The 27,331-nt window shown below is 40.6% G+C and overlaps 1 protein-coding gene across 4 annotated transcripts in view; it reads right to left on the bottom strand.

Moving 5' to 3' along the window:
* The window catches only part of rgs3a (regulator of G protein signaling 3a), a 116,184-nt gene that overhangs the window by 12,622 nt on the left and 76,231 nt on the right, over nucleotides 1–27,331 (bottom strand). For all 4 annotated transcript variants that reach the window (XM_068335739.1, XM_068335741.1, XM_068335742.1 and 1 more), the window contains one exon: nucleotides 17,816–18,802. In XM_068335739.1, coding sequence (XP_068191840.1) covers nucleotides 17,816–18,802 — 987 coding nt within the window. The remainder of the gene's footprint in view (nucleotides 1–17,815; nucleotides 18,803–27,331) is intronic.

The following is a 27,331-nucleotide window of genomic DNA, read 5'->3' as shown; positions in this document are numbered from 1 at the left end:
CTGTGTGTGTGTGTGTGTGTGTGTGTGTGTGTGTGTGTGTGTGTGTGTGTGTGTGTGTGTGTGTGTGTGTGTGTGTGTGTGTGTGTGTGTGTGTGTGTGTGTGTGTGTGTGTGTATCTCGCTGAATAAATGTGTGTGTGAATGGTTGTGTGTGAAGCAGATGGTGGTAGTAAACAGAGATTCCAGTGAGAGTGAGTGAGCCTGAGAAACTTTGGCTGCAGTTTCCCTCGGCCTCCAACTGTGCCCTACATTCGAAGAGACCCCCGAGTTTCGCATTACACTTTCTACCAAACCCACTGCTTCGGATTGGTTGAGAAAAATAAGGGAATTTTCCTTAAGGTGGGGAAGGGGTCAATCTCCACTAATCTGAAGGTTTGAAGCTGCCCTATTGTGTGTGCGTGTCTGAATAATAAATCATTGTGTTGCAGGAACACACAGTCGAATCTGAGATAGATACCTGCCACAGCTGTTGGCATATGCTGAGTTTTTTATCTTCGTGGGACCCAATTTGAGCTTCAACCAACAAGAGTGACGACATTGTTGGCTGGCCTTCACCTCCTTTTAAGCTTTTAAGTGACACAACCTATAAACGGTGACCCCTTGAGGGGTTTGCTCATTAATGAAAGTGCAGAGGAGCTGTGGAAACCATATCAACTAAAAACTGTCCAAAATGATTCCAGTTTAATACAATACACAATATGTTTTTGTTTTTAGGGGGGTCGGGTGGGGGCTTCCTGAAGTAAATGCATTTTGAGATTGGATTTCTGACTTGGAGCCGACAACAGCTGTTGCTTTCCATCAGTGATGACAGCTGATTCTCTGTTGACACCCCTCAACCACAGGGTGAGGGTGTCGAGTCAATAAAGGAGAGCTTTGAGAGCTGTTTAAAGGACAATTGTTTCACCCAAAACAGAAACCTTTTGTTTGTTTCCATTACAACAGCATTTACAACTTTTGAAAATAAGGGCTCTATTTTGATGCATTTTGGGGCCCTATAGTGGAAACTTTATCAAACTCCACATTATCATTGTCCCGTCAGCGGTTCTGGTTGTCACTGCAGACTCCATGAATGTTATTAATAATCTTCTTTTGTAGAATTGATTTTGAAGTTACATCTACTGCCTTGACCTACAAAGCGTTGCAGATCCATGTGGGGTTGAAACGATGTGATGCACAGACAGACTTTGACAAAAATGACAAACAGCCGATTGCACGTTTTTAGTCTTAATGCTATACTACTCTAAAGGTGCAATCCTATGATAAGCTGAACATGTCCTGGCTCTTGTTTAATTATTAGAACCAAGAATCTTGACTTTATCCCTGCATAGAAAATTTCATGTAGGAAAATATGCTGAATGAGAAAAAAAATTGTAATAAAAGACGAATTAGTCCTCGATGTACTCACAACACACCCATCCTGATGTGTACTGCTGATTGTGGAAGCAAACACTGACAATATGTGCATTTACATTGTGTGCATCAGGCTATTGTATTCAAACAATGACACAAAACTCCATGAGCACAAATTTCCTGTATGTGCAGCCATTTACTGTATATTTAAGGAACCAACATAAACCATCTTCCCAAATAATATCCTGTTATGCTTTTGAATTTTTTAAACCTGAACACATCACATAAAGTAAGCTAGTGAGATGAGCAACAGCCACAACTGTGGCGGAGATGCTTATCATCATTGATTTATTTTATTTGTCTATTACTTTCATGTCTATTTAAAGATTCTTTTGGTTCTCCCATTAGTGCGACAGTAAGATAGTGAGTCCTCGTGTCTGTGAGTGTATTTGACGTAATGGTGGCTATCAGAGGGGCATCTCTATTCCACATCCTTCCTCTACAACCATTTCCTCCAACTGATGCTCAAATAGTCCTTAAAGGAAGTTTGTGATTATGCTTGAAAGTATTTCAGTAAGTACATGTTTCACACATTCACATTATGACGCTCTCTTTTGTAAAATACAGCAAACACAGGTTATACTGGGTTGCAGGAGCTGGGATTATGGCGCTGAAGGTCATGAGAGACTAGAAATCTAATCAGTAATCTCAGCAGGAACACAACAACAGGGAAACCCCTGTTCTCACCCCAGACAGGATTATTCAGAGTAAGGAGAGCAAAGTTGTGCCATGGAGCTGCTGGAGAGTCGTGGATTGAGCAAACCTTTGTTCAAGCAGCCGCCTCTATGTAAGAACAGGATGCTCATTCACAGCAGGCTGCTATATTCCAGGGAAATACGTCGGCTTCCTTTGCACAACTAGCATTAGCTAGAATTGTGATATAAACACAAGGAATCAAAATTTCCCGTCTGCGCCAGACAGCAAGACCTCAAATCAGGAGACGTGACCTCACATTGTCAGTGGGAGGGCAGCCCTAAGAAAGGTCTTCAAATTACAACTCTAGGTTTTAATGCGGAATGAAATTGGTCTTCCTGCTTCCTTTTAATTCCCATTTGTAGTGAAGGTGGAATTTACAGGAACAGATTAATTAACTTCAATAATAGAAGGGTTGTTATGGGCTTCAGTAGGTCACTTCCTGCCTCACATGGGCACAGATACAGAACATTAAGGGCTATATGTAAAGGATAGATGTAAATTATATTAAATTCAGTTTCTAAATTACCAACCAGCTACTGGGAGCTACATCAACTGTGTTATAAAAACAGCTGTCAGTTCGTTGTCTGCTTACAGGCCAGCAGTGCTGCGCTAAAATTTATCTGAATCTTGCATCGTTACAGGTTTATTCACAACTTTCCTCTGCCAGAAATGCCCCACCCCGGCCCCTACATACAAAAGAGTGTTTTGTACCCCTCCCCCCACGCACACACACTCACTCACACACACACACACAGACACACACACACACACACACACACACACACACACACACACACACACACACACACACACACACACACACACACACACACACACACACACACACACACACACACACACACACACACACATACATGCCAGAGTTATTTTTAGCGAACACTCATTCTTTTATGTGCTTTCAGGCCATTGCCAGGCATTTTGTGTGTGTGTGTGTGTGTGTGTGTGTGTGTGTGCGTGCGTGCGTGCGTGTGTGTGTGTGTGTGTGTGTCAGATGGATAAAGGGATGCATACGTGCTGCACACGTGTTTGAAGGAAGCTGCACAGCCCAGTTTGCTCACACATCGGTGCACGTGAGGACTTAATTGGAGGTAAATACATGGCCAAACACGTTTCTGTGCTTGAAGAAAACTCAACACAATAATGATGGCGTTTATGGAAACATCTTCACGTGGCCAGAGACAAGGGATGTCCAGCAAACACGAATTAAACAACATTGATCTGCTATTACCTGAGAGGATGACGTCCATCTTTCTCTAAATGACCGGTTGTTCTTCAGCCGACACTAAAAATAATATTATGACAAAAATCACACCTCATCATAGACCCTTAAACATTTTTGTGCCCTATCGTGTCTGCATACTGAGTGTTTTTTATCCTAAACATTCTTGACCAAAACAAAGCAATCTAGACCAGCAAATAACCTGGCGGAGAATTAAAACTTAGTCCTACTGTATTTACATTTCTTCATGCTCTGCTGCTTCTCTTCATCAAACTTCCCCTGGGCAGCTTCCTCTCTTTTTTGTGAGAGTAAATTGACAAGCTGGCATCTGAGCAATGTTATGAGGACCCACACTTTGTTACATGCAGGTTTCCTGTGTGTGTGTGCGTGCGTGTGTGTGTGCGTGTGTGTGTGTGTGTGTGTGCGCACGCGAGTGTGCGCGTGGTATTCCTTTTCTTTGAGCTGTTATCAGTAAATACAGAATTGCTCTGTTGTATTGTCATATTAGAATATTACACGCCTGCTTGACCTTTGTCAAACATAAATTCTGCTCATCATAATCTTGACAGACCCGTGAACGTCTCACAGACAGGTGGTTTCCTATTTGTCGTGACATTAATATTGTGTAACTGTGTGCTGAGAACCGTGTGAACTGGAATTAATATGGTAAACTAATCAATTCAACCTGATTTAAATTTTAAGTTCATTGATTTTGATTAATTCTTTCTATTATTGATGCACCACAGACTTAACAAAAGTCATATGTTTACCAGGATGTGGAATTTAAGAGCATAAATGGAGGAAATTCTTTCCCCACATTTTTTCCGCGTGACATACCAAATCAGACTGCACCATGTTAATTCTGTGGATGATATATGTCACACATAAAAAGGTTTCATGGTGTACTTTAAATAGTATCATTCTTCTTCATAACTAGCTTCTTTCTCTTCAACAGACAATGACAGTAGGTTATTTTTACACATGATGAAATGTGAATCACACTTATCCGTGGATGTTTTGTGTGAGAAAGTGAGTGAATGTAACTCATTCATTCTTATCTACTCCCTGATTCAGAAGGATTGCAGTACCGTCCCAACAGACAACCAGCAGGTGGAAAATTAGGTCTGATTTTGGATGAGGCCTCTATTTATACTGATCACCAAAGCTGGAAAACACAGGTACTTTATATCTGTGAAGAAGACAAAAATCATGTATGCGACTATTTAAAAAAGGCTCTGGTTAAGGAATAGTCTTTTACGTTTTTTGTGTAAGATTGTAAACATAAAGCGAATACTAAAGTACAGAGACAGATAATAAGCCGTTTTACTGGCACAGCCTTTATAAATTTCATTTGCTTGATTCTATTTAGATTATCCTGTCAGATTTTTCCCATGCATTGACTGCCCATAACTTCAGAATAAGATATAATTCAATAACATAAATATAATCAGTTTAAGCACCAAAGTATTTTTAGGTCTAGTTTTAGTTCCCAGGAGCGAGTCCAATAAATAAAGATGAAATCCTTTATCATGCAGCTCTATTTGTCTTCTATCACTCTATCAAAAATAGGTCAGGTTTTACATGTATAAGTAAGCTTAGTATATACGGATATAAGCACACAGCTTTCATTTCATGAGCATTCATGATATATTGATCTTTGTCTCTTCCTTGAAGATGTTGACTATAAAGAAAAAAATCAATAGACAAACACAGAGGGCTGAGTTTGGAGCCATTATAAGAGGTCAATAATAATTATAATATTTATGTCAAAATCTTAAATAAAGAAAAAATTGTCAAATAAAAACTCAAAATGTTTTAAACAAAGGAAAATGGGAACAACATCACAAACCCAAAAAATGTTGACTGAAGCGGGCAGTTTAAAAGATTACCAATCGATGTAATTCACATATGTTTATGTACTAAATCTTTAAGGTTCTGAAAATACATTCATTCTTTTGCAATATAATTTTTATGTATCATTATGTTTTAAAAAATAGCTGTCAGTTAAAGAGAATAATTGCTTCTGTTTATGTATGTTTCTGTGAGAATGTGTGCATTTTACACGGGATGGGAGGCACACACATTCACACACATATAGTGTGTGTGTCATTTCTCATACAAGCACAATATTTAGTAACTTGTGAACTCACTGACTTACTGACAGGATATTGACTCATTCCTGCTTCAATACATGATTAAAGCAGATACAAAAGGTGCATTGTCTACACTGTGTGTTTTAACAGGAAGACACACGCACACACACACACACGGACACACACATACGTATACATGGGGAGAGAGAGAGAGAGAGAGAGAGAGAGAGAGAGAGAAAAGAGAGAGAGCGAGAGAGAGAGAGAGAGAAAAGAGAGAGAGCGAGAGAGAGAGAAAGAGAGAGAGAGAGAGAAAACTTATAAAATACAGTGCGCCCTCGTTCCTCGTGATTAATGCATTCCAGGAACCACACTCCATCAACTAATTCCGCAATAAAGCGACTATTTATCTTATTATCTACAGTAATTTAAATGTTTATGACCCTCCCCATACTGTTATTAAACCACCTTCTATCTGTATTACCTTTTCCCACACTCTGATAGACTGTTTAAAGCACCTTTGTGTCTCACGTAAATCTGAGACTCTCGGAATGGAGCGCACTTCCGGATGCCGTCAGCCAACAGAATGAGATAAGACTACAAACCTCTTATTGTGATTTTAATTTACTGTCAATGAAGACAAGATCTTCTCATCTTAAGACCTTACCTTTAATTATGATGTCTTTTGTACAATGTGCATCAACTTTTGTTATTTCAGCGCGCTGAACAAGTCAGGTTTTGAAATGGAAATCGTTATTTAAAATGGGTCACTTTATATAAATCACACATCGTTTTACAGCACGCTTGTCTTGTTTTTGATCTGATCCTCCTCTTCCTCCTGTTGTTCAGCTCCTCTCAGCTCAGTGCTTTTATGCTTCCTGCACGAGGATGTTAATGAGTAATTCCTGCCACAGCGTCACTTCTCCGAGTTCCTCTGAAAAGCTGTAAGTTCCCTCTGTCCTGTAAGAGGCACGATTTATTAAGATGGTATTGACATTTTCTGACCAGTGGATGACCTTTCTGTCTGGAATTTGAATGCAACAGAGTCAAAATTCTGTCAAGAGCTGGCAGCAATGCTCTGATCAGCCACGAGGGGTGCTAGTGAGTTGATTCTGCCAGACTGGAAAGACATTGTATTTAGATATGTATACATAAAAATAAGAATTTATTACGACCCTGTGATGAACTGGCAACTCATCCAGGGTGTATCCTGCCTTTTGCCTGTATAGCCAGCTGGGACAGGCTCCAGCAAAACCCGTATTTTGGATAAGCATCTGAGGCTTCGCTGTCGGACGACAGTCTTTCTAAGATCTTCTTTTCCTTTCGGCTTTTCCCTTCAGGGGTCGCCACAGCGAATCAGTTGCCTCCATCTAACCCTGTCTTCTGCAACCTCTTCTCTCACACCAACTACCTTCATGTCCTCTTTCACTACATCCATAAACCTCCTCTTTGGTCTTCCTCTAGGCCTCCTACCTGGAAGTTCAAAATTCAGCATCCTTCTACCAATATATTCACTATCTCTCCTCTGGACATGTCCAAACCATCTCAGTCTGGCCTCTCTGACTTTATCTCCAAAACCTCTAACATGTGCTGTCCCTCTGATGTACTCATTCCTGATCCTATCCTTCCTGGTCACTCCCAGAGAGAACCTCAACATCTTCATCTCTGCTATCTCCAGCTCTGTCTCCTGTCTTTTCCTCAGTGACACTGTCTCTAGAACAAACAGCATCGCTGGTCTCACCACAGTTTTGTACACCTTTCCTTTCATTTTAGCTGAAACTCTTCTATCACACATCACACATTTTCTCCACCCGTTCCATCCTGCCTGTACACGCTTCTACCGTCCTTCTTGCAAAGTCAACCACCATCTGGCTTTCTGCAGTCTTTCTATGATAATTAATGACATTTCCAAATGAAGTGAGATTGATGCTTTAACATGTCCTTCTGTCTTCGCTGTGTTTAATAGCTAAATAAACCATAAAGAAAAACACGCCATCCTTGTAGGGTCACCCAGTCTGTTATGGCCATGATTTGTTGTGTTTTGGGTGGGTTACATGGTAATCTGCCACTCCACGCTTACATCTGCACCGTGTTTGTTCTTCCAGTAATTACTGTGATGTATCACTGTCTCTGAAGAAATAACTACCATAGTGGCTCAATAATAATAGTCAAAAGAGATGATTGTAATGGTGGCATGATACACACATGATGCACTACCTCAATTTCTATCCAAACATGTTTTGTGGTTATTTGAAAGATGAGCTCCACATGTAAAATATTATATTTATATCTACTAAAGAGGTGTTTTTACTTGCAGGTGCTATGAGCTGCAGGAAGTCAAATTTTTGAACCAAAAACACAGCTGGGGTCCATATAAGAATGATTTCTTGGAAAACAGCATGTCTACATTTGATATACATTAGGCAGGAGGGAAGGGAGGAATGCTGTGAATGAAATTCCGACTGTGGCACCCTGGGAATAACTCAGATCAAACACAAGCTTATGTAAAGGTCAGACTGTTGTTGGCATCTATTTGTGAAAGGACAGAGAAACTTAAAGCATCTGTTCACTGTGATTTTCTTTTCCACGTATTACAAAACAGCAATTACAAATAAAACATGATTTTGTACATTTTATACATAAAAGCTTAAAGTTCTTGGTATGTATTATGTAAATACAGAGAAAGAAGTATTGTCTAGTGAAGAAGTGGGTTTATAGAGGCTTATAAATGTTATGGAAGTTGACCTGAGGACTAGCTTAATAGTGCTGTGTGATTAAATGTGTAGCAGAGGATGGTTTGTTGGAATAACTGGGTAATAACTGAACCTTAGTGCAACAACAAGGGCTTCTTCTTGTGATGGCTGCTGCGAAAAAAAGGTTCAACTCAATTTCATTCTACCCACCTCAGTCTATTAGCAAGGGGTGAACTCTGACTTCCCTTCCTTTATCTCCAGGACGGATTGTTCCTTGACCTCGTTCCCATCCTTGAAGGACAGCATGTGGGCTCCCATCATCCCATTATTCTCCACTCCTTCTGTGTGTGTTGTTCCTGTTTTCTTTGTCTGTGCTTCAAAATACTTGGATGTGTCTTGCATTTAAGCTTAGCTGGGGTTATAAGATGATGCGGGTCACATAGCTGGCACGTGGATAGTACACCAAGTCCGAGTGATCTCACTGTGTGTACCCTTCAATAGCCAGAGAGAAAACACACCAGGACTGGGAGAAAAAGCCGTGGATCCGACACAGAGGGACAACGCTGGACTTCCTAAAATAGAAGTGTGATTCTAAGCGTTGACCTCTCAAAGTGTTTGACATACCTGGAGTGAACGTTCTACTCTGTTATTCAATTTTTATTATAATAGCATATAAGAAATCATCTATTTTGAAACAGCACAGCTTAGTGATGAAAAAGAACATGTGTGCCCTTTTTAAGCAGCAGGTCACACAATGTTTCCTTAAAGAACATTGTTTTAACATCAGCATTATCAACATCTGGAATTCCAACATCTCGAGATGTTTGTGTGCGCACTTTAACTTCAGGAAGGTTAGGATATCAGTTTTGACATGTGAAATATTTGTTCAAGGTAAATAAAAGTTTTGATAATGGCTGAATTGGACCAATGCAAAATGATTGCAGAGCAGCTGCATGTGTTGGTTGGGAATCTGGAGGGCAAACCTACTCACCACCTACACACATAATTCATGCTTTATCGTGGGCCAAATATTTTCCACTAGACTACTTCAGTCTGGTTTTTGGCTTGATTGAAAAAATTGCACGTCAAACGAGAGACAGTTTTATGCTTGCCCACTCTTAAAAAGAAAAATATATGCACTTTATTGTCCCCATAGGGAACTGAACTTTTCACTCTTGCTATATTTTTAAAAAATGTTTGTGTGTGTGTGTGTGTGTGTGTGTGCGTGCGTGCGTGCGTGCGTGAGTGCGTGTGTGTGTGTGTACAGGCCCCAGAAATAAACGCACACACCAGGGTCTTGGAAGCATGAAATTTAAATAGAGAGGGAGGCAGAGCAACGGATAGTTACTTCGAGGTGTGCCCTAATGAGCATCTTGTAGGGGGGGTGCCTTGTTCAAGGGCACCTCGGCATTGCTCAGGAGGTGAACTGACACTTGTTTGGCCTACTCGGGGTCTCGAACCAGAGACTTCCGGTCTCAAGCCCAAGACTATTGCACCTCCTTCATTCCTTTTATATAATTTTTTAAATATTTTCTCACTTGGGGGTCTAAGGATCATGTTGTGGCCCCAGAGACAATTTTCAGAATTGTGGCATTAACTGGATTGACCATTCATGTAATATCATTACAGAGCTCGTTCATTTCTGCATCCACACCTCGTGCTCATGTCAGAAACTGGACAACTAAGCTCAAACACGTCTATTGTCGGCCCTATTCAGCGTGTTTGAACATTTGCCATCTGAGGCCTTGAGAGCGTACGTTTGAGCACGTTTGTGCATGTGTATGTATAATACTGCTATGGCAACAAGTGCCGTCAACAGCAAATGCGAGACACAAGTATGATACAAGGGGCCTTCTGGAACCTTTCTGGGATTAGTTGAACGTCAGGAGAGGGCTTTGTTGTACCAGCGACAGCATCCAAAGTCTTGTCACTTAATTACTAACTCTGTACACAGAAGGGCACTAAGGTGGATGGAAAGCACAGGTCTGCTGACATAAGTAGGGCTGGATGATGTGCGATGACATCATCAAAGCACTGAACAGTTTAAAGGTCACAGAAGAAATGTAAATCGATTAGTAAGTGTTGTAGATTCTCCTATAGCAGTTCCCCTACAATTAAAAATAACATTTAGATGACTGTTTTTCTGCCATGTCACTAATTTCTTCAGCTGATAGGAGCATCATGTGCACATTTGTTACCATACAAGTACTGAAGAAAGTACAAGAGACCTCTGCGTGCCGAACTTCAGGGACTGACCCGTTCTGTTTGGCTAATGTTCTTCCTTTCAAATGGCAGAAAACCAGGAACATACAATCTTTCAGAAAGAGTTTCAAAGGTGTTATCATTTCCTCAAGTTAATGGACAGCAACAACATTCAGGAACAATCCACAAAGATAACTAAAATCTCAGAGTAATCACAAACAGCCACAGAATCACCAACAAAATACAAAATCCTAAACAGGATGAATGGTTGATGATTCGAGTAGTCCATGCAGAGAAAAAGAGAGATAATATGTTTAAACTAGCTGAGTTTTTCGATATGTGGGATCTTCCCTGGCCAAAAAAAAAGGATTAAAAAAACAAAGTTTGAAACTTCATGAACTCACACAGAGTTGCTAAGTTTGAAAAGATAAGTTTGTTTCTTTCCAAAGGAGGAAAAGCAAAAAAGACTTTTTCCGTTTTCCTTTTACATTTATTTTTTAACCTTACCAAGGCAGTCAGAGACTGCAACATCCCACGACACCCCTGAATTCACAATTGCACCCTGACCTACTTTCATAGTTCACGGTCATTTAATAAATGACCCATGATCCAACATGTAACTGGTGCAATCTATTTGTCATGAGGTTTCAGAGATTTGTACCTAAAAGGGTATAAAACTGAAAATGTGACCTTGATCTAGTTTTTCAAGGTCATGGTTGTGATCTAATTTTCATCCCCTTGCCTCCCTGAATATAATGCCCTTTCTTTTGTCTTTCTATCTTATTCGGTTCCTGAGATATGTGCAAAAATATCTCAGTATAGAAAATACTCACACTGGCCATCTCCCTTGTCTTTTTATCTTATCCAGTTCCTGAGTGTACAAAAGTTGAAATTTGACCTTGACCTAGTTTTCTCAAGGTCAAGGACATCATCTCATTTTCATTCCCTTTGCCGCCCGAATAATGTGTTTTTTGTTCCACCTTTCTATCTGTAACGGTTGCGAAGATAATTGGTGGACAAATGAACGAACGGACAAACACACGAACACTGACTATTACAATAAATGTATGGTTAATTTACTTTTAATTTAAGGTTAGCGATTTAAGAAATAAAGCAAATAATTCAACAGTACCACCTATACGCTCATATTTTGAAAGTCTGAACATATTTAAACTCATCCTGTTTTAGGCCTGGAAAGGAAAACTAATGATCAGCAGATGTTAAGAACTTATGTAATGAGAGATTGACCTTTGACAGTCATAATCACAACAAGGCAGTCAGAGACTGCAACATCCCGTGACTTACCCTGACCTACTTTCAGGGTAGGTCAGGGTACCCTGAAAGTAGAACCTGACTAGTGCATAGACTAGTGCATACGAAGAAGGCCAGTGTGAGTAAGACCATAGATCAAAGTTTTGCCACCCGAGTAATCTGTTTTTGTTTCATCTTTCTATCTGCAACGGTTGTGAAGATATTTGATGGACATACCAACGGGCGAACACACGAACGCTGACAATTACAATACACTTTGAAGCAGAATGTTATAAAATATCTCCACAGGGGATGACTGGCACTGGCATTAACTCCCAGAAGATTATTTATGAAGTTGCTCAATAGAAAAATGATTTTTCCTTCATGTGGGTTTGGATAAATATCTATGAGGATCTCATGTTTGGCCTGAATATGTCACACCATCCCATACAGATGATTACATTTAACAAACACAGAGCGAGCAAAAAATCTCAACTAAAACCTGACTGTGTCCAAATCCCTGTCATGAATTATTGTCTGATGGCAGGTAAGAAAGAGACCTGTCAAACTCCTGATTTTGGAGTTTTGTGTTTTATTCCAGTGTCTCCAAAACCACAAACACATGAGCATGGACTGAAGTGGACTGAACAGGGACTGATTTCTTACGCCGAGGAGAACATTGAATACTTTACTCCTGTGTTGAATTGCAGGCTGGGGAATCTGGAGAGTGGGAGCCGGTGTGTGTTGTGATGAAAGCTGTATTTTATAAAAACAAACTTGACAGGGGAAGTTACACACCTGTATGTTAAGAAACACTTTGCTCCAAGTTTTTGCAGCCATACAAGCCACCAGTGTTATTTGTGCTTATGAATGCACTGACAAATAACTTACAATAGCATCTTTCCCAAAACCTACAACCTGCTTAGTATATTATCAGATGATAAACCATAAGAGGGCTATTAGCTTTCACTCAGGATTCATGAGGTGCTTTCTACTGATCTTTTATATTTGGAGGTAGGTGTGTCGAAGCCACTATAAGTTTTTTGCAGTTTTGTGTATAGCTCTCACGCCCCCGCTCTGAATTTGCAACTAATTTCCTATAACACTATTTTATTTGTTCTTCTCCTCGCAGGCTTTTCTTGTGGTTTGTAGTGAGGCAGTTGTGCGACATGAAAGAAGCATTTTACAGAAGTTTGGTGACATTTTGGATTCACATCTGGGTGACAGCAGCTCGACCCTGACCTAGATTAGAGCTGCAGCTACGGAGGGTTGACTTTGTCAAGCGTTAACATTACATTACATTAATTTATTGTAGTAATCTGTGTAAAGTTAAACACCACAAACAGACAAACGTCATGGTCAGTTCATTCCACTCTCAGGGGACTGGACACTCTGTTGACTGTCCTGGAAGCTTGTTCCATCTGCTCAGTAAATATTTACATGTTACATACTTAGCTTTTGACCGGATATGTCTGATCCAAACCACCCACTGGACAGTAAAATACACATAATGGATGCTCCAATCTGAAAATCTGAGAATATATGTAGATAGTGTTTAAGGCCCAGGCCTTGGCAAATCACCTACGGAATATATTCTGTTTTTATATTTGGCTGAAAGAACACTTGAGACCGGCTCTCATCGACGCCTCATGTTTTTAAATTGTTTCCACAGACCACTTCATTCAGCAAAAAACATGCTATTATTAGCTACAGTCACACGGACTGACCTGCGAGAGGTACAAATCCCAGTTGCGATATCCACGAGTGCTGTGCCTCTCTTATGCTATAACCTTTGAGCTAAGATAAGTGAAAATCTACATGGATGTCAGGGCATTGGGAACGAGGCCAGCACTAATAGATTTGTTTTGGAGGCCGATGAGAGACTCAATGTGCAGCAGAGGTACTTGAACATGACAAAGTCCGCAAATAGTTTTTTTTCAGTGACCAAAAATAACATGTTTAGGTTCCTGCGACTGTTTATCTCAATTATAAATGTTCAGTGGACATTTAGTCCAGGAATGGACATGTTTTTTCTAAATACTCGGTTGTGCACTATTCAAAGTGTAAGGCATGTCAATTTTAGAGTTAGATTTATAAGGTGAAGCATTATAAATCAGTTTCATTGCACAGGCATATGACTATTTTTGCTATTATTGGCTTTTCAAGCCTATTGCAGCTCATGAAAATCACCCTAGAATAATGCAAACACGTTTGGCAGCTTGAGGTTTATGTAGCTCAATTTTGATCCGAATGACAAAAGAGAAAACAAAGCCGTGTGTTCTGTTTACCTCATATTCGATTTGTTGATGCCTGTTTTAGCACGAGATGCATTTTCCCCTGTAATTCTTGCTGCAACCTGTCCTTAATTTATATTTTATAATTGGACTAAGGCAGAGAACATTAATTGTGCCATGCAGTCATTATCAGGTGTATGTGTTGATTGTGCGTGGTGTACCAACATTAAATGGAAGTTTGCATGCTGAATTATTCATGTTAATTGAGCCAAAGGGGGGTTTTCGCCTCAATGTGGTTGCCAAAGTTTAAGGATTGACAGAATTAGTTATGAACTATTGTTTGAAGCAAGTGCTCTTCTCTTTGAACAGTTCTATTCCATTTTTGTCACTCACTGTCTGTAAACAAAACTCCCTGTGACTCCAATCACAGTCAATCCGCCTGGAAGTACCCCTTACCCAATTTAGCGATTATTCTGACTCATATTGTAAGATTCAGTTCCAGATGACCAACGCTATGTCAAATTCTTGGTTTGCACACATCATTTGTTATCGCGTTGGTTTATTGATGCACACTTGGTTTTGAATGAACACTAACCTGATTTGATCCCGCAATATTACACCCGTGCATATCCTTGTGCCCCTATAAAGAAAAGCGGTGCTTACGCTGACATCACAGCGCTCAGGTCTACACATGGTTCAGCTCACTTACATGTGATGACTGGAAAACGTGGGAGTATTTGTGGGTTTGGACAACAAGACAAGTATTTTACTTGATGGTCTGACTGGAAAGAACATGAAGTGTTATGGCTTATATGGCTATTTATAGAATGTCTTCCGTTACCTTGTGATGGAAACTGGGACTTTTTAGTGTAGTCAAGATGTGCCCACAAACTGTAGAACAGTAAAATAGAATTTGTTCTTTCATTCTTTACACTTTCAGTTGTATTATACCTTGAAGCTTTAATGGGGCTATTATGGTGCCACTAGAAGCAAAATGTTCCTTTCCCGCTTGATAATTCAATCAAAGCACTCAATAAGGTAGCAGACGATGTCAGATTGTGCCAAATGGTATAACAAGAATCATAGTAGCTGTGTTAGCAAGTTGGTTTTTTCCCTGTCCCTTAATATTAAATATTCATGTCATGTAGCCCGTTTTCTTTCTCTGAAAAAAAAAAAAAAACATTAAAAAAAAAAAACATAACCTAGTTAGTAAAATTATTTTGAGAGGACGCAACAAACCCTATTTGTAATTTAACTGCATGTTTTAATCTAATTCGTTTGAAAAACTTCGGTTTCTTTTTGGTTAATAAATCATTTTAGGGCTTTTGAAAATATCAACATTTAACCCGCTTCATATAGTGTGTTAGCCATCAGCTGCTGGGATTTAGCAGCTTCTCTAAACCGACTGACACCCTTTCTCTTGAACTGGTTTCTGTCAGTGTCTGGCTGTCCTCTCACCCAGTGAAGGGCCGCTAACAGTCATCAAGTGATGAGGAAAATGTGCAGAGCGGAAAGAAAGTCAGGACCAGAATGTACGGTTGTTGAAGTCTAAGTAAATATGGCCTGGCATTAAAAAGCGATGAGCAACAGAGACAGACAAGCAGGGACAATATGGAAAGGAAAAGTACAGCATGACCATGTGCATATGGTCAGACTGTACATAAATACATACAACAGCATATATAGCAAACATACAGTAGTGTGCAGCTTTTTGAACAACCAGCAAGGTCATATTTTATGATTACTTATGTTGTATGGAGTGAAAATAATGTCAAACCTTTGCAAATAATCCAAAAGACATCTAAAATATGTCTGATTCTTTGGATGGATTGATCAGGAATTGTCATTCATCCTTACATCCTCCCTCTTCCAGAGAGTCCTCATTGGATTGTGACTCACAAAACCCTCCAATTTTAGGGCCATGTTGCTGTGGAATACTCTAACAGAAATTATATCCATTTAACTCGACCACAAGATGTGAGGCTTTATTGGGATAACTGGGCTTTTTCCTTGCAACAGCAGACCTCACAAAATTACCTTGTGCACTTTGAGAATTAAAAAAAGGTCAAAAATCACAGAATGGAGAGCATTAGAGAGGATAACATCATTGTTGGGTCATATTTTTCAATGGGACTCCTACAAGAATTATGTGATTTACACAGCTTTTCTGTTTTATAATTTATGCTTCTAGTGATGTTAATATGAGAGCAATCAGACAAACCCTTACAATTCAGCCTTGCCAAAAGCAAAAAAAAAGACACTACCCCCAAAGTTAGCTGCCATACTAAGTTTGCCAGGAAATTCTAATCAGAAACTAGCAGTTTTCTGTATAGCTGTAACACAAAAATATTTTATATTTTCTGAATTTGACTGTAAAGTTGGAGTATGTTTGGAGGTCCAAGCGTACAAAAATCAACTATAACCTGAAAATGAGCTTCCAAAATCAGCTACTGAATCAACATGATCATTCTCTTCGTCTTGCTGCACACCATCAAGTACAGTCACATTCTGATGTCACAACATTTATGAACTGAGGGGGAATTTTGACAGATCATTTTAAATAATGGAATCAAAGGCCTGTGAGGAACTGTGTCCGTGACGCCATTAGGTAGTAAATTTATCCTTGAATATGCCAAGACAAACAGGGTCAGGCCATGTCTGCTGCATTCCTCTCTCTGCACAGCTCTCTCTCTCTCTACTCTCTCTCACACGCACACACAAACTGCCAGTTAAGGACAGCTGAGAGACTTGTGGAACAAAAGATGGACTAAAAAGAGCAGCACTTGTGATATTTTATAACGACAAAATGAGCACTTGATGGCTTCTGTCATTTGCACTCGCTTCAATTTTCCCTTCATTTGTTTTTTTAAGTAACATTGTTGCCAAAAGATGAATGGAAAAAACTCTCTTTGCCAAATAAATACTGATGAAATAAGTGGACAGATGCACCACTCAAATTACCATAAAAAGCTCCACTGGGACAGACAGTGCAATGATTTGTCTGCATCCAAGTAAAAGTACAATAATTCAAAGTAAATTACACAACGCATTACTTCATTGTTCAGCAGAAAATATAAACACAGTTGTCTTGCATATTGTTGTATTACATAACCTTGTGAAGTGAGAGAACATACGGTGCACAGCCAAGGTGAGGATGTTCAGCTTATAGGTTTCGATGCATGCTTCCCTCTGTTGGACGAATAGAACAACTACTACCTTCACAAATCTAATGTGTGAATATAGGATATGTGAACCTGGCTAAATCTGAATCATATTGTCTTTTCTCATGAACAAATTTAATATTGAATGAATATATAAGGTGAATTTATAAAATGTAAGACACAGTAATCAAGTGGGGTTTTCTTATGTTAGTTAGTTAGTTAGTTAGTTAGTTAGTTAGTTAGTTAGTTAGTTTGTTTGTTTGTTTTACTGTAGTATTTTGGGATATATTTTTCTACATTTGATTGTTTTCAGAGCATGGAAAACTGGAATTCTATTTTATTTCTATTTCCCCCGTCCCTCCTTGTGATGACTAACCACACCTGGCATAAAATGGCTAATGGTAAACATAACATATTAAACATGTGACTGTCCTGTGTGTATATAAGACTACTGGTAAACAAATGCGACAATTAATACTTTACGATATTTAACAGTACAGCATAACAGCCCAGTAACCACAGGATTCCCGTGTACTTTCTCTGTTTTTCCACTTGATGTCACTCTTTTTACAGAAACCAGTGAACTCCACCTTTGGGCGACATCACCCCAGCATTGCTGATGCAATAGTTAGAGGACACAGAAGCTAAGTGCTGCATGAGATGTTTTCATCAGTGATTTACATCAGAAAGAAAATCTTTCTGGCACAATATCTTCACAGATTCTTTCTCCATTTTAATACGAGCAGAATCATCTAAGCAGAATTTTTTTTTTTAATCTACTGTAACTTTATTCCTACGTGACTCCTCCTGCGTAAACCAGTCAGTGTGCAGCAGCTTACCTTCCTCCCAGAGAACAGCATGCACAGCTGATGCATGGAGCCTCCATTCTTGGTCAGTTCTTTCTTCAGGGTTTTAGGAGATGGGAGAGTCCAACCACCCTTGTGGTGTGCGTCCCCCGCCTCCAGGCAGTTGATGGCATTGTCGGAGGTGAAGCACGGCGTGCGGGGGTCCTGCAGGAGACTCCCCTCGCTGTGGGTGCGTCTGCGGAGGGAGTTCTGCACGCTGAGCCTCCCGCTTCCGTGCTTCTCGCAGGTGGCGCCCTCCACCATGCTGCGCCTCTTGCTGTCGCTGCGTTGCAGGTAGGCGTCATCGCTGTCATCTTCATCGTCCTCCTCTTCGGACTCCTCCTCATCTTCATCTTCGTCATCCTCTTCGTCGTCAGAGTTGGGCGAGGAGAGCGCATCGGCGCTAAAGGAGCGATCGAGACGTAGTTCGGGGATGACAAACGAGGATGAAGAGGAGGATGGTGGAGCGTTGGTGTCAGGTGGCTCCGAGGCGTTGTCTTCATCTGTGTTGGACACCACCAGTTTAAGATGGACCTCCTCTTCATTCCTCTCTCCCTCCTCTTCTTCATCTTTCTCTTCCACATCACTTCCTGGACTCTTTCTGCCGGACCTATATTCATCGTCCTCTTCTTCATCTTCCTCTCTGCTCGTCTCACCATTCTTTCCCTCCCTCCAGATGTCCATCTCCTCCATACTCTTGTAGTCCTCACCCTCGGTAGACGGGGGCGGCGTCGGGGGCACCTTGTGTCGCTCTTCGGATCCCAGTAGACTTCCGAGGGGCATGTAGATCTCATCCAATGGGGTCAAAAGTTCTGAGGGGTGAGGACTGCCCAAGGTCCGAGGCTCAGAGGGGCTGGAGGGGTACAGGCTGCTTTCCTCTCCCTCTGAGGTGCGGGGGGGAAGGTGGAGGCATACACCTCCTAGATCTCCGCTGACTCCACCCAAATCGCAAGAGGGGGGATCCACCTTAGGCTCCAGCATCTGGAAGACGGAACAAAGACAAGAGACAATTAAATCACTGTCTATATACAAAAATAGTACATGTTTAACTCGGCGTGATGCGGGTTTACCAGGCTGCCACGAGCCACTCTGCTTATTACACGATTACTACAAGTTACTGAAGTCGTTCATGAAGTACTACTGTCATGGTGATTTTTATGGCAATACCAGATCAGGCGAGACAAAACCCACTTCAATAGAACAAACACTGACTGACAGATTTCAGTCCTTCAAGCTCTGGAGGCTCTGACAAGACTGGTCACAATTCAAATAAAACATAATGTAGCCCATCATGGATCGTGTAAAACCAGGTCAAATGCTGGTATTAACACTGAGAAGCTTTTAACACTTGATGGAGCCAAACCTCTGGAAGAAATCAACGCCATTACTGCTACAACATCTTACCGCCCACCAATAATCAATTTGTCCTTTCATTTCTTCTCTGACATGTTTAAATCATTGCAACATACTGTGAGTTCCTCCCCCACGACCACACACACATACACACACACATAAGCAAGCCTTCCACTCACGTCACCTATTTCCAAGGAACGAATTTGAATTGAGAAACTCTTTCCATTTGACCTAATGACTCATAGAAAAGTCCCCACAATAAAATAAGTGTGATGTATTGAAGGATTTAAAAGTCAAATCTATTGCACCTACTTTATGTCTGCAGCAGGCCTCCTGAAGGGGCTCATTGTGCCGGTCAAGTTAATCCATGATGACAAGCCACAGTCACAAGACTCTCTACTGAAACGGGAGAAACTGCGGCCTCGTCTCAGACAGCTCCCATGATATTTCACAAGCTGTTTGTGTGTTCTTGCAGCTCAAATTAATTTCCCCAGCTACTTTTGTTCTGGTTGCAAAGAGCTTCCAGGGCTCCCAGTCATGATCAGCTCATGAAAACAGTCTTTAAAGTACTGACTGCACATATAGCTAAGATAAATACAATGAAAGAGTCTGTTTGCTAAGAATAGAAGACAGTATACAGCGTCTTGTACGTCTTGTGTTTTGAACAGCATATGGCATGTCTGGATGCAGTGACAGGGTCACTGTGTCTCAGCTGCAACAATATAATATAATATATCAGTAATGTAGGCTGTGATTAAGTCTGTTCATTTCTTTCATGCAATACAAAACTAATAACCCTGTGCAAACCTTGTACTTTGTCTGCCAAAGGTTGCATTTGCGTCATACATATCATGTACCCGTATATATTTGTCTGACAATTTCCTCTCACTAAACAATTTCAAAAGCTTTGACATGTTTCAGAAATCTACTGTTAAGCAAAACAACATATCAAACCAAACTAATTCTTCCTGAAAGCTAAATTATTCTGCCATTTCATAGAGAAGCATCACTGAAATGATTCTAAGCAGTATAGCTGAACTGCTACAGTTTTTGTAGGAAGACAACACAGCTGTCGGTGCTGGAAACAGTACGATAAACAACTACTCCGTTTCCCATTAAAGCAGGATTTATTGTTTGTTGTTTTGCTAAAACTTGATATAATTTATTGCAGATTACAGATCCTGGCTTAATTTCAGCTTTAATTAATCTGCCAAAACACATACTATCTGATCTCTCTCACAGCAGCCTCAGTGAAAAACACTGACGACATGTTTGGCTTGAAATAACAACCTGCATCAGTGGGTCTTGCTCCAATCCTGTTTTTACGATTAGGAGCTATAGATTCTATCCAGGTGTCCAGTGTGGGGTCAGAACTGCTCCTGAGGTCTTTACCGACAATGACGACCTGTTGGCTTCATCAGACCATGACCTCCGGAATGGGTGCAATTTGCAACTGAGTGCGAAGCAATCACAACGAGAAAAGTCCACTCTCGAGGCTGCGGTCCAAGGCTGGAGGAGAGATGGAATACTCCACCTGGATCAGGACTAAGATTCTGGCCCTGGCGAAGAGGATCAAGTATCTTGTGGTCTTGTTCAACAGAGCCACAAATGTGAGAACAGACAATTAAACCGTGGGGGTCGGAGGGAGGAACACATTAAATAAAGCTTTTGATTCATTATACAGCTGCATAATGTATTATTTACACATATCCTGACACTTTTAACACTGCTTGTTAGAAAAGGCTATCAAAATTATCATGTTCCATAGCTAAAAAAAACATTTTAAAACTAGTTTTTTAATGTGACTAAGTTTTTTATTTGCAGAGGATAGAAAAGTCGTTAAAATACTGCAATGATATGTTATGCTAACATTGTGCAGCTATTCTCATAGTATCATCAAACTTTGAGGGAAATGCTTTCCATCCATTTTCTGCCATACATCCCAGTTAAATATAAAGACCTGTAGCACACAACAATGGGCTGGGACAACAATAATACACTGAGAAGATTTAGCCCAGAGTACGCCACCCCTCATGTAACATGCTGCTTTATACAGTATACTGTATATCAGAATATTTCTGAGACTGCACGAAAACGCTGTATCTTCAGACGTCCACAGGGAGTTGTAGCAGCAGCTTCTCTATGCATCTGACAAAGTTTCTTCTTGGAATTCTTTCTTTGGAGGTTTTCCAGGTACGGGGCATGAGGTTGATCCAGAACAAACTGGATGGGTTACATAACTGATGAGCAGCCACTTAAGAATTAAATTTAACTATAATTCCTGAAGACCTCAGAGAAGTCTTGGCTTTTGATCACAGAAACTTGCACTTCAGCTATTTTCTGTGAAAAGACCTTTGAGTAGAACAACCTGAGATTTACAGACTGCCTTCCTTGTTGTTTGTTTGGGTGATCATTTATTGTCTCTTCATTATGACCACTGTGAAGTCTTTCCAGTGTAGAGTTGTGACTCAGGGGAAAAAATATAAAGTCGGCTCGTCTTGATGTTAATAGATGCATACAGCCACCTCAAGGTGATCCAGACCTCTCATTCTCTTTTGTAGCTCCCTCTTAACCCTGCATGATTCCTTCTAAATGGTTCGCAACAGTGAGCCCGAGCATTAAGGTTTCTTACCGATGCTCTGAGGGTATGTATTTTTAGAAGGAAATGCACTTTCATAAAAAGCACCCCAGGAGAAGAGGTTGAAGTAAAGCCACTGATGTCTTTGTCCCTTTCTTTTTTTGCGCACTTTAAAGGAGTTCAAGTCAAGCTTCAGGCTTTTGATTGTTTTATGAAGCAAGTATGAATATTGTAAAGCATCACCAGATTAACATTTATTCCCCAAATCTTATTTAGACATGCAATTTCTCTCTCTCTCTCTCTCCCCCCCCCCTCTCTCTCTCTCTGCCTTACAAACAGAAACCCCTGACTGCTGAAGATATGTCTTGAGACACAATGGAGCCACCTGTCAGATGCACTCGTTCCTCCTCACAGTCTCCACGGGAAACACACACGGACACAAAATCATGTTAACCCCTCGTGTGTTTCAGGTCTGTCATCGTGTCTCATCTAAAGATAAGAAAAGGGCAAACATGCGATCAGCAAACTTTCCATCTTATGTCCTTCTTACGTTCACCTCATTATCTCCACTCCTTCACAGCATCGACAGCGAGGCGGCTTCAAAGGTAAATGAATAGACACAAGTTAATGTGCTTGCTTTTATGTGCTCATATAAGGGCAAATATACTGTACATGTGAGTGAGACTGCGGCTCAGAGTCATCAATGATTCAACACAATCACTGGCATCGCCTCGATTAAGGGAGGAAACAAACCTACACTAAAATGCATGCAAAACGGAATGCGGGATAAAGGAGTGAATAGATGGGAAAAGCAAAGTGGATGAGACAAGCAGAAGGGATGAGGGAAACATAATGACACAGACATAAAATGAGTGAGTGGAAAAGGCCAGATGCGAAAGACATAAGGCAGGAGAGAGAAGATTTTCATTTTTGTTGTTTAATGTAGATATACCATGAAGAGCATTGACGGTCTAACCAGCAAATGAACACAGAATATTACATTTCTTTTATGTCACAATCGTCCTTCTTTCTCTTGTCTTTTTTGGCAAATCCATTAAGTAAAATTAATGTCATTCCATGAGACAAATGTTTAACTCCAAACTGGGCAAACTGGTAAAAGATTTTCAGCCACACAAGCTGAGATGTCTTCAACTGTGATCCGGGATGAAATTCATTGCCAGTCCAAAGTTTGGACAAACCAATCACATTCAAGGTTTTTTTAAATTTTAGATTATTTCCTAAATTATAAGATATTTCTGAAGATGTAAAACCCCTGAAGTAAGATGCAAAAAAGTAGGTAATAAGTCAGTAAGTCACATGGTCCCCCCTAATGAGTGGAATTTCTTGCTGTCTTGATAAGTCTGAGGCCATCAGTTGTATTATGCTCAGGTAATATTGTTATAAAGTCCTGTTGGTGTTTGCTCTCATATTATCTAAAGAACTTCTCAACCATGGAAAAGTAAACTGAAGTGTGCCATTACTTTAAAACATGAAAGTCAATCAATATGGAAAAGTGCCAGAACTTCACTTTAAAAATCGGTTTGCAGAGTAAATGAAGAAACTGGCTGTCCGGGGAACCATCCTAACGAAGGAGGACTAAGACTAACCGGGACTGCAAAGGCTAAGCTAGTTTGTGACTCACCAGCCTCAGTAATCACTGGTTAAACAGCACCTTCAGTTAGCATTAGTGGGTAAATAGTTCATAGACACATATCCACACCACCTTAGAGGAGACTGTTTGGTCCGGCCTTCAGAACCAATAAACCCCTGTTTTTCTGTCTGATGAATCTAGATTTCGGGTTTGTGGTTCCCACCTTAAAGCACAGAGGAGGAGGTGTGATGTTGTGGGGGAGCTTTTCTGGTGATACCATTGGTGGTTTATTCAAAACTGAAGGCACACATGACACCATTTCAGGGACATGTCATCCCATCTGGTTTGGATTGAGAGGGAGCATCATAGGAATGGAATACAGCCCAAAAATATACCTCCAAGATATCTGATGATAGGATAGTAAAGGAGTGCGTTGTTAGATAACCTGTCTTCTCATTCAGTAACCAGATAGTTTGGGTATCAAATTAGTTGAAATAGCAAAGACATGCACTCTATGTGTGTATGTGTTGTCTAATATCCCAATGCCTCACTGGGGTTTTCCATCTAGAAAGTGTACAAAACTGTTTATTAGACCCTTGAAAGCAATAAAGAATGTCCTTCAGCAGGAAGAAGACGAAAAAGATAAAAAATATGAAGAAGAAAAGACCCTTTTCTCTTTCAGAAGAGTAAAGGGTTTCTCTTCTGGAAGAGGATACACAGCACAGATACGGAGCAATATTTTGAGCTCAAATGGACAATCACTACACCATAAACAGCACGCAGAAAGTATAAATTAGAGATGCACGTTTTGGGAGTCCAGAAAAAGGAACCTGGGATTTTTAAATTCATGCATCACCTTGCTTCATATCTTCTAAGACAGTTCTAAAACTGAATTTATTTAACAATTTATATGTCATTCTCTTATTCTGAGGTCTTCATCTTAAGTGCCACGGTTACCATGGCAAAGAGAGACCTACCCCAGGGGAGCATCTGCTTTCTGCATCCTCCAAAAGCTATAGACGCACCTTTGAACTCTTTCCCTGACTCCTCCTGAGTCTCATTTTCACAGTGTCATTTCTCATCTTTAACTCTTTCTCTCCCTTTCCTCTGCTCCCACTTTGACATTTTCTGCTTAAGTAACAGCAAGATATTAAAGTGAAGACCATTGAAATCTATTCCTGTCTCCCACCACTGAGTCAGGTATTAATGGTTTAAATGTTTCCACCTGTACATTCATCAAATCCACCCCCAAACTTACAAAATCCACCCCAATTAAACCCACTGTTCTCTGAGAAATGAGGACTCCGTCCTCGACTGTTTTCTCAGGTCCATGCCTTAACTCATGGATTTCTCTCTGACATGTAAAGCCAGAGAAATCCAAAGGAAGACTTCCTGCTGTCATAGCTATGATTACGAATAAAGTCAACCAAAGTTGGCACGATCATACCAAAACTGGTCCTATTCAGGAAAAGTACAGCTTTCCACATGTCTATCCTCTGATTTAAGTGGCTTTAAACAAACAAGCTTGAATACTATTTTCCATCATAGATGAAAAATAAATTTACCAGTTGAGCAGCGGGACAATGTCCAATATTATTATCCTGTATTAAAGATTAAGATGCTGAGGTTCTCTTTGGGAGTGACCAGGATGGATAGGATCAGGAATGAGTACATCAGAGGGACAGCACATGTTAGAGGTTTTGGAGATCAAGTCAGAGAGGCCAGACTAAGATGGTTTGGACATGTCCAGAGGAGAGATAGTGAATATATTGGTAGAAGGATGCTGAGTTTTGAACTTCCAGGAGGCCTAGGGGAAGACCAAAGAGGAGGTTTATGGATGTAGTGAAAGAGGACATGAAGGTAGTTGGTGTGAGAGAAGAGGATGCAGAAGACAGGGTTAGATAGAGGCAACTGATTCACTGTAGCGACCCCTGAAGGGAGAAGCCAAAAGGAGAAGACGAAGATTAAAGTACTGGATCATATTGTTGATGCAAGTCTTCGTAAATCTGTAGAGGACACTCTGAACTACTGTCTGTGATGCTGTGGCAAAGGGGGTTGTTTTTGGTTTTCCTTCTAGCAAATAGCAAAATAGAAAAAGTTCATCCATTCTATTCTCTGTTATAATGATGTGAAGGTAGACAAAAATGGCTCCAGGCCATCAGCCTGACTGGTTGACCGGGCAGCATCATTTTCCAGGAAAACAAACACCAAAATGACACAAAGGAAGACATTGAGACAAAGCTGTTCAAGTTGCTGAGAAGTGTGTTTCTGTGTAAAGCATTTTATCTTTCTTTCATGCTGTTTGTTTTCCACAAAACTTTAACTTATTCTTTTATAATTTAACTCCTATTCATACAAGCACAGTCCAAGCTGTTCTTTAATCCGAAGTGTGTCTCAGGTAAGTCTGAGACTGACGAAACGAGCACACTTACGGATGCCATCTGCCAATAGAATGCGCGTATGGTACCGCAGGACTGCTGACCACAAAATCCGCGATGAGGTGGAATTGCAATTGTTGATGCACAGTCGCACGATGTCGCACTGTGTACTAGCGGGAACCCGTGGAAATTCCACAATAAAACAATAATATTAGACTTTGTTTGTTTTCTTTTTTTCTTCACTGTCACAAGAAAACAAACCGCTGTGTCCAACAAAGCTGTAACGGCTCCGTGTGTGTGTGTGGGACAGACGAACGCAAAGACGAAGGCTGCTTCGGCGTTACAGTCCGGCCATCCAGGTAGAAGCCGTCTTCGTGAGTTTGGTCCTGGTGAATAAAGCATCGGGGTTCCCCACACGACAACATGAGGTCCGTCACCATCAAAGAATATAAACCGCTGATGTTTGATGGAGCCAAAACGGCTCTGTAAGTGAGAGACATGGACAAATGTGAAGACCGGAACTAACTCGGCTAGCGGCTTGAACTTCCGGGAAGTTGCCGTCCAAAACTGTACACAAAAACGTTTCTTTTGTTGTTTACAGTGTGTTTGCATTATATGTCAATGGACATTAAACAGTAAATAGAGTTGTTGTTTTTTTGTGGCAGCTGTTTATGTAATTCCTAGATGCTCTCAGGAGCTCTTGCTCATGTGATTCCTTCTGGCAGATGCACAGTGATTGGTTGGGCACTTGATTGACAGGTAGTGGGTGGAGTTAAAAAGCATGACACCGTGAGGTTTCCAAGTGAGCTTATTCAAATATATAGGTGATATATACATATATACATAAATGGTTTTCTTCTTGGATAAGAAGTCAAATCATTGTGTAATTCACCCACTCATACATTGCTGTGCATCCTCAACAATACAGCGATTCTGGTAGCAATACTGGGGGATATTTCACCAACACTAATTGAAGCAGAACATCACAATAAATGAAAGGTTCAACATCTCACAGGAATTCTTGGCGGTTAGTTTGGTGATGTCAACTGTAATTTATTAACATAAAGCATCTTGTCATTAATATTTCAGCTGGTGATGTAACCTAACTGTGTGTGTGTGTGTGTGTGTGTGTGTGTGTGTGTGTGTGTGTGTGTGTGTGTGTGTGTGAGTGTGTGTGTGTGTGCGTGCGTGCGTGCGTGCGTGCGTGTGTGCGTGTGTGATCAATTCAAACTGTTTCATGTCATAAAATATTGCACTTCCACTTTTATCAAACATCTGGAGAAGTTGAGGTTTGTTCTAGTGAAAAAAAAATCTGGTCCGTGACGGAAGTCAAAGGGAGAAATGGGGGGTGGGTGGCGTTTTTTGGTGGGCGTGAGTGGGTTGATAAGATGCAAAGGCGTTATTGAGAAAAGCCGAGGGTTCACAGAGGAAATGTCATTGACGTAACTTGCCCCGTGACGCCACGCAACTGAAGACAATGTGACCACAGAAAAAGGCAGCAAAGACCGTCAAATAAAGAGCAGGCAAGATTGTTGAGCCTCTGTGTGTGTGTGTGTGTGTGTGTGTGTGTGTGTGTGTGTGTGTGTGTGTGTGTGTGTGTGTGTGTGCGT

The sequence above is a fragment of the Antennarius striatus genome, chromosome 15, assembly GCF_040054535.1.
Source record: "Antennarius striatus isolate MH-2024 chromosome 15, ASM4005453v1, whole genome shotgun sequence".
Lineage (NCBI taxonomy): Eukaryota > Metazoa > Chordata > Actinopteri > Lophiiformes > Antennariidae > Antennarius > Antennarius striatus.
This window is presented reverse-complemented; position numbering and strand designations above follow the sequence as displayed.